The 14,492-nt window shown below is 34.5% G+C and overlaps 1 protein-coding gene across 4 annotated transcripts in view; it reads left to right on the top strand.

The window, feature by feature from the left end:
• The window catches only part of LOC145676400 (death-associated protein kinase 1-like), a 397,918-nt gene that overhangs the window by 337,066 nt on the left and 46,360 nt on the right, over positions 1–14,492 (top strand). For all 4 annotated transcript variants that reach the window (XM_081747256.1, XM_081747257.1, XM_081747255.1 and 1 more), the window contains 3 exons: positions 1,663–1,784; positions 8,146–8,353; positions 10,347–10,606. In XM_081747256.1, the coding sequence (XP_081603382.1) occupies positions 1,663–1,784; positions 8,146–8,353; positions 10,347–10,606 (590 nt within the window). The remainder of the gene's footprint in view (positions 1–1,662; positions 1,785–8,145; positions 8,354–10,346; positions 10,607–14,492) is intronic.

Raw genomic sequence — 14,492 nt, 5'->3', positions numbered from 1 at the left:
CTTGACCCTCGGAGCTCACTTTAGGAACAATTCGTCAGGTAAAATAATATATAATAATAGCCGCACGCACATGACTGGCAATAGTTCGTGTTGGTCCCTTCGCGATTCTCCGCGAAGAATCTAAGGAGCGCGGACATAACCGAAGTTCTCGCTGCTACGCGATGGTAACTTCAACACCCCGACTAATGATATATGTTTCGACTCGACGAAACCTTGCCGCCAGTGGGACACTACCGGCAATTCCTGGACGCGTCGCTATAGCGACGATCGACATTTACCGCAAATGGGCCACTAGATGTTGGCGACGTTTACGGCATCAGGGTAGTGCAGTTCTTCACATGTCTTGTAACTGTTCGGCTCAATTGCTGTCTGAAGATCTACATTTTGTACATGTCTTGGTCTTCCGGCACATGGTGTGTCTTCGAGTGTCTCGTCACCGTCCTTAAACTTGTTAACCACCGTTGCAGTGTCCGCTCAGTCACGACACCCTCACCAAAGACCTGTCATATCTTCCGCCACACTGCTGCGGCGTTTGACCCCAGTTTGAACTCGTACAGCATACACGCCCTATGACGCTCCTGGTGGTTTTATGTTTACTCTGTCCTTACGCAAGTTCACGGTGTAACTGAACTGCCACAACCAGGTAGTATGTTGGATATATATAAACATCAAGAACTGACTTTCGCCTTATCTCCATCCACATTCAACTCACGGTGTGAGGGCCAATTATCGTAGGCCTCCACAAAAACCGACAGCACTTTCTTGGTTACTTTTATACATAAGACTGATTTTCTTTGAAATTGCACTTAATTTATTTAAGATTTTGTGACAAAAATGTGTATTTATTATTAGTGACTAAAAAGACATAATTATTTTATTAACAGCTTTATCTCACTTTCTGTTTTGCACGAAATAGCATTTAAAAAAGCAAATTAAATCCAAACTGAAAAACTGAATAAAAACGTTGTTTTTCACCAAATCTTCCATCTGATAAAAAAAGTTTTCTTAAAACACTAATTACAGCATATAAATAATATAATGTACTTACAATTTAGTTTAATACCATTGTTTTATGGTAGAATTTATAGTACCTTGACAAAACGTTTGTCTTCAAACTGTCAAATACAAATCGCCGTAAATTGTGTAATCTGCTGTCACAAAAAGTATACCGTACTATTTTCGGATCGCTATAAGGAAGAAATACCATACTATTTGGTGATCGGTATGATAAAATACTATTTTTCCATACTATTTTACCGTAAATTATTAATCACATGTAAACTTTGTTATTTTTAAATGACTGAAGCGAGGAAATCTCACGATGATATTTTAACATCTGGTCATTAGGGGGGCCAGGAAATCATTTGGGGGGGCCTGGCCCCAATGCTTCCCCCCTCCCCGTGGCTACACCCCTGACTGTTAGTATTTTTGCTTCACGATTGGATGTTCCGGGCTCGAATCTAGCACCTGGTTTTATTCGGGTATTTTCTAAGTCCTGCAAGGTGAATTCAAAGAAAAGATATCTAATTGCAAGTCTTGGTCGTTATTTCTTCCAGGGTTGCTTATATTTCCTAAAAGTTATTATTTCCTTTCAGTGTTTACTGCTTTTTTTTTTTTTTCAAAATTTATTTTATTAAAATTTTATTTTATTTTATCTTTCAGCAAGGCCAAATTCTCCGAGCAAAATGCAGATCGAAATGGATGTTACCATTGGTTCCAGACAGAATTCCTTAACGTTTGATACGTACAACTATCAGTATACAAAGGGAATTGATATCCAACAGGTAATGGAATAGCTTTGAAGTACAGATCCTAACAAAATTTCTCTTCCCTTAAAGGAAGTTACATTTATCAACTACCATGTGAATAATTACGTAATATTACCTTTGATATGTTAGAATTCTTGTTAAGGTTATATTTTACTCAGAACACATTTCTTTGTATAAGATACTAAAAATTAATGCAATATTTAATAGATGTAAGTATTGAAAAAGTAATAAACGGATGATGGAAGTTTGTATGTTACATGCCGTAAGGTGATGATAATTAAATTGCTCTTGCCAAGAATAATTGTCTCTTAAATTAATTTTTAAAAAAAATGACTCAGTAGTAGTGATGTGAGGTGGAAAATTTTCCGTTATATTTTTCCGGAAAATTTTCCGTTTTAAAAAAAAATACAAAAATCAAGTAACAATTCCTCAGCAATCATGAAATTGATTGAATTCATGTATAGAAATGTTAAAAAGTGAAAGATCGTTTAAAGAATCTGAAAATTTTCATGGCTCAGACAATTTTTAGCACGATGTAGGAACTAGTGGAACAATTTTTCATGAATCGAAAAATTGTCTGTCCTACAGTGATGAAAATTTTCCGATTCATAATAACATACTCCACTTATTCCTACATCGTTGTTTAGTCGAGATGTGAGGTGGAAAATTTTCTTCTATATTTTTCCGGAAAATTTTCCGTTCTTAACAAATATCAGTGATTAAGTAACAATTCCTCAACAATCATGAAATTGATTGAATTCATGTATAGAAATGTTAAAAAAGTGAAGGATCGTTTAAAGAATCTGATAATTTTCATGACAGACAATTCTCAGTACTATGAAGGAACAAGTTAAACAATTGTTCATGAATCGAAATATTTTCTGCCTTATATGGAAAAATTGAAGAACTTTTTATGAGTCGGAAAGTTTCCATCATTTTGAAGCAAAAGTAAAACAACTTTTTTGTGAATCGGACAGTTTTATTGCTCTGTAGAAACAAGTGAAAGGAATTTTCATAGATCGGAAAAGTTTCATCACGATGTAGAAACAAGTGGAAAACACTTTTCAGAGGCCGGACAATTTTGGATATTATGTATAGTGATGTTAGGTGGAAAATTTTCCACTATATTTAACTCCACATAGAGCTACAAAGTTGAATTTCAGTAGAGGAAAGTTAGTCAGCAACAAATTACAATTTTCCAATTAGCTTTCGGGAACCGGAAAATTTTCTATTTCAAGTTGGGAAATAAAATTTTACAGTGTTTCTCTCTCTCTCTTGCTCTGCGAGCTCCTTCGTTGCTTTGGCATGGAAAACCTGGCTTCGATTCCCAGCGGGAGCTCATGTAGTTCGGATTCCACGTTAATCAGTTGGTACCGTTTTATATAGTCTCGCTGCTGAAAGGGACGTCAAACTCAAAATCAACTCAATTCAACTCTCTCTCTCTCTCTCTCTCTCTCTATCTATCTATCTATCTATCTCTCTCTCTCTCTCTCTCTATGTGTGTGTGTGTATGCAAAGTGCAGAGAACATACATCGAGTTCGTAGAGTACAAATATCCCATTCTATTATTTAAAATTTCAATTTATTAAAAGTCATGAATATTTTCCGGTTCATAAAAACATACTCCACTTATTCATTAGATTCATGAAAAATTGTTCCACTTGTTCCTACATAGTACTGAAAATTGTCTAAGCCATGAAAATTTTCAAATTCTTTAAACGATCTTTCACTTTTTAACGTTTATATATATAAATTCAATCGATTTTATGAATACTGACGAATGGTTACTTAATCACTGATATTTGTTAACGGAAAATTTTCAGGAAAAATATAGAAGAAAATTTTCCACCTCATATCTCAACTAAACAACGATGTAGGAATAAGTGGAGTATGTTATTATGAATCGGAAAATTTTCATCACTGTACAGGACAATTTTTCGATTCATGAAAAATTGTTCCACTAGTTCCTACATCGTACTGAAAATTGTCTGAGCCATGAAAATTTTCAGATTCTTTAAATGATCTTTCACTTTTTAACGTTTCTATATATGAATTCAATCAATTTTATGAATACTGACGAATAGTTACTTAATCACTGATATTTGTTAAGAACGGAAAATTTTCCGGAAAAATATAGAAGAAAATTTTCCACCTCACATCTCGACTAAACAACGATGTAGGAATAAGTGGAGTATGTTTTCATGAATCGGAAAATTTTCATCACTGCTCAGTAGCAATTAAAACTATAAGGAAGTGAAGGATTTCACATAATTAATCTCAGATTTGAAATGGCTGTATTTGTTTGCAGCGCCGTGCCGTGGGGGGAGCGGGGCGACGACCCCGGGCGCCGAAGTAAGAGGGGCGAAAAATTCGAGAGAAAGAAGGAAAAAAGATACGAAAAATTGTTTGGAATATACGTATGGGAACGTCGTCGTATACTCTCGCCCCGGGTGCTGATTTTCCACGGCACGGCCCTGTTTGTTTGTGTTATTTTCATCTGTCATTATTTAAAATATGGGTCTCCAAACAACTGCCCGCGAGCATTACCAATCAGGCCCGTCAGAATTTATTTTGATTAAGTTAAAAAATTTACTAAGTAAAATCATACAAAATAACAATCAGATGTTTTTATACAACCAATAAGAAACCCTTAGTCATATTAGAATAACTGACATACCTAACGAAATTGAACATTTTAACTGTAACTAAAGATATGTGACTTATCCTAAAATCTTACAATAAGTGACATACATAGGTAATTCGCATAATGAAATTAAACATTTAAATTATGATTAATGAGATTTATACAGCTGTAACTTTCCACTTACAATTGTTTGTAGTTGTGGATCAAATTTACTAGTGGAAATTATCAGCAGCGACTTCAAATGCTCATCAGTTAACTTGGATCTTTCATTACATTTATATATAATTTTGGAGAAGGTTCAGACAAATAAGTAGTTCGAAAGTAAAAGGAATGCCACGAGCAAATTTATGCAACTGATCAAACTGTGTAATAGATGTAGGGTGTTTTTTTAAAGAATAGCAGACTTATGAATTGTTAGCATTTTCGATTCACGATTGGATTTTGCGCGTGGAAGACTTATAAAATTCTGGCAATGATGAATTTAAATATTTTTTCTTTAAAAGTATCGCTACACTGCAAATCAGTCATTTCCATTTGAAGATTTGGTGGCAAGGGCTTCTATGGCGTCGTTAAAAAGATTTTGAAAAATCTTGATGTCGTTTGCAATTGCATCAAAATCTGAAAAACGAGACTTAAAGCACCCAAACCTTTAGTTCCAAATTCTACCGGAAATGGAGTCTCAGTTTGATGACTGAATGCTTGATATATATTAAAATGATATACAGGGTGTTTCAAAACAACACCGACAACGTTTGGGAGGTGATTCCTGACACCAAGATAAGACAAAAAGTATAAACCAACCTGGGTGCACATATGCTTCCTTTCGAAGTTATAGGCTGCCGAAAATATGAAAATATTAATTTTAGAGGTTTATAACTCCAATACTATGGGACCTTCCGTAGTCGGCTCAAGACTTCACTTAGGAACTAGTATGTGACCTATCCAAATATCGAAGCTTCAGAATTCTCCGGTACTTCCGTATCATTTTTTATAGAGGTAGTTGGTGAGTACTTTAAATTATATGCCCGCAGCCAAACTCCCTCTATAAAAATTGTTTCGTGAGTACCTTAGGATTCTAAAACATGGATGTTTGGATGTGGCTCATATTAGTTCCTAAATGAAGTCTTGAGCCTACTACGGTAGGTTTCATAGTATTGGAGCTATAGACCTGTAAAATTCGTGCCTGTTTTCGGCAGCCTATAACTTCGAAAGGAAGCATTCGTGCACTCAGGTTGGTCTATACTTTTTGTCTTATCTTGGTGTCAGAAATCACCTCCCAAACGTTGTCGGTGTTAATTTGATATATATTAAACTTTTTTTTTTTTTATTGGGTTTGAAACAAAATTTTTGTCGAAAGACGTAATGTGGGTGTATGGGGTAATCAGGCATAAGTTGGTTTTCCCCTTGTAATTTTAAATTAAAGTCATTCATATGTGTAGTTAAATATGTAGAAAGTGCTAAATTCCATAACCACTCATTGTTGGTAACTCACCCAGAGGACAACTTTTTTCATTCGAGAAAATTTCGATTACTGTTCAGAATTCAAAACATCGTGTTAGAATTTTTCCGCAGCTAAGCCAACGTACTGCAGTACAATTAATAAATAATTTTCTCCAATCTCTTCAATCGACTCGAGGAATTGACGATGAACGAGCGCATACGATCTGATGTAATTAACAGCTGACATGACTGGCTTTAAAAACTTATATCCAAGCATTTTTCGCACAAAGACTGTTGATGAATGATGTAAGGTACGATTAATGGTTTTGAACACCGTCATTTTCTACGGCCTTTGATACGAGAGCAACGACACCTTTATTTTCTACGGCCTTTGACACGAAAACAACGACACCTTTATTTTTCCCACACTTATTTTTCTGCCACCATCGGTAGTGATACACTTTTTTTCCATTGAAAATTGTTTTTTGAACATCATTTTATATTATTTTAAAATAATTTCTCCAGTGATCGTGCCGTGAATGCTATGAATGTCAAGAAGCCCTTCATGTATTTCATAATTTTCATCTATCCATCGAATAAAAAATAATAAAAATAAAAAGTAACAACTAAGCATCTGAAACATTTGTTGACTTATCCAGGGCCAAAGACAACCACTCTAAGTGTTGATTTTTGTCAGACAGTTGAGTTAATATATTTTCTGCAATATCATCTACTCTTCGAGCCTCAGTGTTTGCTGAGAAACTAATGTTTTTAAATAAATTAGCTTTTTCTGGACACATTTCTTTTGCTGCTGCAGTTATCAACCCTTGAATAATTTGCCGTCCAGTAAGTGGTTTCCCATGTTTCGCTATTGAATGAGCCACGCGGAAAATGTTTCTTGTTCAGCATTTACTTTCTCAAACAACAATTCCTGAGATTTCAACCCGCTTTTCAATGATTCATATTTTTCTAACCGTAGATTTCTTGTAAATTTGAAGTAATTCTGAGAAAGTTTAGTCTTATAATGTCGTTTTATATTGTATTCCTTGAGGATTGATATTGTTTCATTACGAATTACATACATTGTCTTATTGTTATTAATTGACTGAATCACGAAATATTGATACCCCATTCTTTTTATGTTTTGCACTTACTATCTATCTTCCTTTTTTCCCCATATTTATACAAATCCACACAAAAGGGATGTAACTTCAAATCAAATAATAATTAATACCATTACAAGCCGGGGTTCTGAATAAATAGAATGCACTGTTTTGTCTTCTCATAATTAAACACACTGTATTTTCACTAAGAAACTATAGTTACAAAGCACACTGGCTGCACTATATTTCGTTTTTCAGATCGAACTTGTCGTTCCGAACTCAAAATTTGGAACTGTCCAACTCTCAGTTGTCTCCCGTATTTGTATCACGCGTCCTTGTAGCGTAGAACATATTCAAAAGTATAACGATACTTGTATTTCATCACTCTTGTATTTGTGGGAAAAAGTACTTTTAAATTATGCACAAGCTGCTCTAGGAAGAAGATTATGAAAAAGAAAAGATATGGATGTAATTTATTTTCTAGTTGTCATAGCAACGAAGAATAAATATATAATAAAGGATCATCTTGTGTACACTGCATGTACAATTTTTTAAAGGGTGTAAAAGTTTAATGTGTCACATACTACAATAAAAGGTAATATCAGATATGCAGTGTGTAAAATGGTTTTTGAGGAAACAGTAGCCTTGTAGTTATATAAATATATGAACTGGGATTTTGTCGTCTTATATAAAATTGGTCGTTATAAAAGCACTCGATTTTTCCAGGCAACGATCATGCAGCAGAACTTTTCCTGAAGATGCTCTAGTTCTGCAGCTCGCTACAAGATGCCGCGGTATACTTCGACTAACCAAGCATAATTGACGTTTGCGTAATTCTGCCGCTCCCCACAAGATTGCGCTTGCGTTATAATATGTTGGTACAATGAGCTAGCTAGGTCGTGGCTTTTGGGACTTAGAGGAAAAGTCAGTGTGACCCAGAGGCTGAAAAGTTGGGAGACATCTGATTTAAAATAACGAAAATATTATTATTTTAATGTATGCTTTCAGTCCTTTATTACAAAATAATTAGTAGCAGTAATACAAATGAAGTAGGTGTCAAAATTAATGATCTCGTTTCATGTATATTATATCGTTTCTAGTTCTCTATAATAATATAAAAGTTCAACTAATAATAATAGTAATAATAATAATAATAATAATAATAATGCCTTATGTCTTACCTTTTCAGGTTACCTTATCCGGTGTTGGTGATTTGAGTATATGGGAATTTTCAGGACAAGAGAGTTATTTCATAACATATGATCATTTTATTGGAAATACAAGCTGCATCCATGTAGTGGTGTTCAGTCTTGACGACCCTCCAAGCACGCAACTTCAGCAATGTTGTTTTTGGCTATCCTTTCTTCAAGCTCGAATCCCTCCAGCAGAACCATTAGGTATAAAAAAATGTGTATTTTGTTTTTCTTTCGTTTCTTTATCTATTATATTTTCATATATATATATATATATATATATATATATATTTACATGTATATTTGCAAGTTTTAAAGAAATCTTTAATAACGAGTAGTTGGTACACTTTTGTACACGCACAAATAATAATAAACTTCTTGCGTTCCAGTGACATTCATGTGGATGTCATATAATACTCCGTTGCAAAATACCAGGGGGATGTCATGAAAACGTATCCTTTATTAAGGGTCGTATTAATCCTGGAGATGATGAATTTTTTTAGTGGATGCAAGGCACGAGTTAGTTTTACTATTTCTCCTTAGGTGGCAGCACCTTACTGACAGAAAAAAAAAGAAATCTTTTGTTTGAGTATATGGTGGGCCTAAGGGAGCATTCAATTACGACACACACATGTTTATTTTGAAGATAAACAGTTAGCTAATTCGAGATCGAAAAAAAGAAAAAAACTTCGATCTCCAGTCAGTGTTTCCAACCTGAAGCAGCTAAAAATCTCTTCAGAACATCAAAATTTCCCTTTTCGGTCCAAATGTTCCACAATGCAAATATAATTTTTTTCTATCAGTAATATGAATGCTCTCTCTGCGCGTGCACAATAACTATGTCCTATATAACGGTGTAGACAATCTTTTAACAGTAAATGAAAACCTGATATTATAGCATGCACATAGGAAAATGACACCTGGAACGCAAGGGTTTAAAGAGTCAGTCTTTCAGGATGGACAGAGATATCGGAAGTTAAACTTATATTGTTTGCTTCATATTATTCTTACAACAGCAATAACTGTGTTTGCAAACAAAACTGTTATAGATTGTATAATGTACGCATTTCTAGTGTAGAAACTATTACTTGTTATTTTCCTAGCTAGCGAAATACCAAAAGCGGACCTTAGTTACAGATTTACTAATAGTTGGCCAGCCAGGATTTGTGCTGTTGTCGTTTTCTTTCTTCTCTTTCACTTCGAAACATAAATAGGATCGTGCTCTCGCCTTCGGTGCGAGCGGTCCCGAGTTCGATTCCCGGTGGGGACATTCGGTCGAAAACGTGTAAAAAGCTTTTTCAGGCCAGCCATCTTGAATGGAGTTTTCCTGGGTTTTCTTAATTCACACCAGGCAAATGCTAGGATGGTACCTAACATATCGGTCCCAGGCCGCTTCCTTCCTTTCCTTTTTCCGCATAGCGTGCTCGCCGAGGGACGTAATCCCTCAAACGTGACGGGCTAACATGGCCATAGATGCCGACAGCCCAGAAATATAAAATCCTAATCCTAATCCTAATAAATAGGTTTGTCCTTTTGTTATAAAATTCCTGCAAATTTGTTAGAAGGTAGAGGCTTCCAAGACATGAAGAGAACAAAAGGCATCCCTCCATCCATAGCTTAATAAATCCGCCTAGATTGTCAGATGTCTTTCAATATAAGTGTTTAAAAAAAATGAATGCAAAAGCACTTCTTACGCTTGTCGACAACAAATATAAAAAGGAACAAACCGTAATATTGCCTCCTGTATTTTTGGAGAAATTGCTTTCAATGGACACTTTTTTTCCTCTCTTGGGTCACTAACAACTGTAAAAATATATATATTCTACAGGGAATCTAAGAAATTAAAATGATGACGTATAGGATGCTCAGGTGTCCAACAGAGGAAGATTTAACAATAACAGCATAGGAATAATGTATCAATGCAACCAACTTCTCAGACAGATGACCAAGTTAACAGATTTTACTGTATTATTATTATATGACTCAAGATATTTGTGTAATACTTGTTAGCTATAATATTAACTTTCTGGAAGTATAATATTTATTAAAGTTTAAATTATTGCTCTTGAAATTCTAGTAAGAATCTTAATATTTGCCCCAGTGGCAGATCTCGTGTATCTTCTATATGTTTATTATTATATTCTCGTGATTAATATTTCTATCATATATTTATGTTAGCTGTATGTTTTGTCGTAAGGTTATTGTGGTAAGTCCAGCAAACCGGCCAGAGTAATCCTTGTAGCAACCCATCCAGACAGTGCGAGATGTCCCAAAAACCAGGCTGGTGAGTATGTGAGCAGCGAAGTGGGCCATCTGCATGAGCAACTGCAGAAAAGGTTTGGCACAATTTTTGATCTCCATCACCAGATCATCATTGTGGATTCTCACGTTCCCTCGTCCCATGGAATGAAGGCTCTGAAAGGCTACTTCTCAGATACAAAACAAAAAGTAGTGCAGGTAAGGAGAGCTTTCCGTACGCGCTAAATAATTCTGCTTATCTATAATACAATCTTTATCTTTTTAGCGATACTTTCGTATAACATGGAAATAATCGTAACTAAGGAATTTAATTCATTATTGCGATATATATGTGAATTAAGTTTTCACAGTGAACAGCAAAAATGCTTTTCTTCTAGATTTTCTGTTTTCAGTATTTCGAAATCGGTTGACTGCTTTGAATACCGCTTATGTGTAACAGAAAATTAAGACGCCTAGTATCAAAATTCACCACATCTATTTAGATTAGTATCGAGCAATTTGCAGAACGTGTAGTGAATCTCAATATATACACGTACAAAGTCCTATATTTGAACTAGTTTTTCAGTATGATATATCGAGAGTTGAAACAAAATACTGTTTCCACTGAATTCCTTTAAATCAAATATACGGCGAACGATATATAAGTCAATTTCGGTAAAAAATGGATTAGGCGATTTTTGATACTAGGCTCTCAATTATATTATTTCTATATCAGGAAAACTGTCTTAATTAATCTAGCAGTTCCAAAGCTATTAGCAACAGAATACAAGATGAGTATAGATGTTTGCTGTTGACCATACAATCACATCTAAAAACAATATTCTTGTAATGAAATATATTGGGGAACAATTTCTGAATGAATTGTCAAATATAACACTGCTTTTTCTTTCTTAACGTAAATCAGCTTATTTAATTGTCATAAACTTGTGTTGAAATCGGTCCGTTTTGTTGATTCTGGGAATGTGATGGTGATACAAGTTTTACAAAATCACTGTTGTGTATAATGTTTCGAATGAAATAATAGAATGGAAAGTAACACTATTATATGTTGTTTTTTTGTTACTTAATGAGGCCACAATATGTATTATATTACTGGGTTGACATGTTAATTCTTTAGAAGTACTTAAATCATTTTTAATGTGAAATATTTTTTTAAATAGAGCTACATTTGTAAATTTGTTTTTAATTTTGATTAGTTAATTATTTATATGTGGCAACGGAATGCATGCTTGCACAGAATTTCTGGCAACAAGCTATACCTCCTATTACATGTTGCACTGACAATTGTTTCAAGTTATACTTGTTAATTTCATAATAATTTCATTTCTTAAATGTTCTTTTAATTGACGATTAAAGCACATGTATGCCGAGTGTTCACTGATTTTGTTTTTAAGCGATTTCGACTTGTACTGGTCTGTTCAAAAAGTATCGAGACGACATTCACGAAGAAAGAAAAATAATGCATATATATATATACAGTAAGTTAAAATTCTTCAACATTAGATCATATTGCGTTAGTACCTGTTGACAGCGCTTCTGGCACGCTTTTTACGCCTCTTCGAAGTCTGCAAGCGGAATATCCTTCAGGCACTGTATTAAAGCTACTTGCACTCTTTCCACCGTCCCATAATGGTATCCTTTCAGGCTCTGTTTCATTCAAGGGAAGAGAAGGAAGTCAGACGGGATCAGGTGTGGACTGTAGGAAGGCTCAGATGGTCTTGCCATATTATGATTTCATAGAAACTCACGCGTACGACGTGTGGCTCGTGTTTTGGACATGACATCCTCCTCGTAGGCTTCACGAATCATGGCAAAAGTGTTAGTACCGGATTTTCAGTTTCACACAAAACTTGATCGCATACTGCTGATCAATCGTACGTACGTTGCATTTTGATTCCTGACGATACCACAAAACTACTGCTCACTCCGGGTGCGATCCACACTCTGCAAAGATAACTAAGCTGAATCGCATCGTATACCTGATATCCCGCACGGACATGCCTGCCCATGTAGATAACCTCGTCCCCATGGCTAGAAACTATCAGTTTCAATACTTTTTGGACAGACCTTGTATGTTTGTTTCTTTGAGAGTATTTCATGCTGTGTATTGCAGTGAGTTGGTTTTGGAAGAGAACACGTGTAATAAATGAAGTACAGAGCTTTGTAATATTGAGCAATTGACACATTGTTACTAAGATTAGTAATTACCTTTCCCAATGTCCTATTGTATGCAGTTGCTGAATTTTCAGTGACCAATGCGGCAATCTTTCTAACATTTTAGATCAGAAGGGAGCAAGAACTTAGTAAGTTGTAGGTAAGTAATGGGCAAGATAGCTGTACATTCTATATAAAAGAAAAAAATACTGAGTAACTTATCAACGCATAGGCCAAACTTCTTATGCTAGAAACTTGAAATTTTGGACAGTACTTAAAATGTGACAGTACTTTAGTGTGACGTAAGGTCCCACTAAAGAATGAGTATTCGAAATTTGCTGTGGAGGGGGTGAAATGGGGTTGAAGTTATTTTAATAGGGTATCCGTATCTCAGAATCCCTTAAAGTTAGAGACGTGAAATTTGGTAGTGGGTTTTTCATTTAAAATAATAAAAAACGTGTTTCATCATTTTAATGCCAGTAAGTGAAATATTAAAAGTTCTGTATCCTCTTCCAAAACTAGTGCTGCAGTATGATATGCAGAGAATGCTTATCAAAGTAACTTGAGCAAAAACTACGTTTTTTTTAAAAATAATGGATATTGCACGAACCTCCTGAATATGTAATAGTGTTGGTTACAAAATATAACTTGGAAGTTTTCTGTCCTTTACTTTACTTTTGTAGGTGTACAAACCCGCAACATTCGATACAAAGTATAAATGCTCTTTATATCCATATCCTGTGATTGGGTGCTTTGGTGAAGTTTGAATCATTATCACACCCTTATAGTAAACTATTGAGCTTCGCTTCACCCAATTTTTATGACGTCACTTTGTGACTCGCTTACCACTTATAACTCGGAGTGGGAAAATTTTATCCAAATTTTACAGTGATAGAAATAGTAACTGGAAAACTACATTTTACAATGATAGAGAAAATAACCGGAAAACTCTGTCAGAATATTACAATGGTAGAGATAATGCTAACTGGAAAGCTTTGTCCAAATTTTGATAACAGTGATAGATAGTGATACAAATATTGATAAGAAATAGGCATAAAGACATATCTAACTAATGGTGTTCTTGAGAAATAGTAACTCAAAAATTTCTTTATTTGATTAACATTAAATGTCCTTCTGTTAGATAACGTATAGCCATGTAATACGTGAATATACTGTTGAATTACAGAAGAGGATGGACGAAAATCAAGTAATAATTCTTTTTTATTCATTTTAAAATTGAATTTAGATTGATTGATTCTTTGAGACATTGGTTTGTATGTATGTTCTTTGTCAGCAGCGAAGCTATATAAGGAGAGACTTAAAATCTAAAGTGAATCTAAATTATAATATTATGTTCTATGATCTTCCACCTTGAATCGAACCTGGCACCTCATGGATCAAAGCACGCGCTAGGCAGTAAATTCTGGAGAGAACTAATTATATTTAGACATTGCTTGTACATTCACCTAAAACATCGTAATTCCAGGAGAATTTAAACATGTACCGAAAGCGAACATACTAACATGAAATCACTGGTAAAGAAAATTAGCTACGAATCATGCTTTACGATCTTCTCTTCATAATATTAAACTAATTTGGATAAGAAAGAAAATAAAATCCTGTAAAACCAAACCTATCTTTAAATTCCATGGGTAATCAATTTTGAATTCTATATTCCGGTTGTAATCATCGTATTTGTTCACGAAATAAGAAAGAAGAAAAGAAAATTTTGACGTTAAGGAGTGGCTATAAGAATTTAAGCAGGAAATGAGAATGATAATAGTATATGCAGATTTTTAAGACCAATATAATTTAGGCAGTATATGGCTTCTTTGTCACATAATTACAGTGTACATAAAACAAAAAATGAAAGAATTGGAAATAGCAATACTGAAAATACAACACGTCATTGAATCTTCCTTACATTTTG

This window comes from Thermobia domestica, unplaced genomic scaffold (assembly GCF_964235325.1).
Source record: "Thermobia domestica unplaced genomic scaffold, izTheDome1.hap1.1 HAP1_SCAFFOLD_149, whole genome shotgun sequence".
Classification (NCBI taxonomy): domain Eukaryota; kingdom Metazoa; phylum Arthropoda; class Insecta; order Zygentoma; family Lepismatidae; genus Thermobia; species Thermobia domestica.
This window is presented reverse-complemented; position numbering and strand designations above follow the sequence as displayed.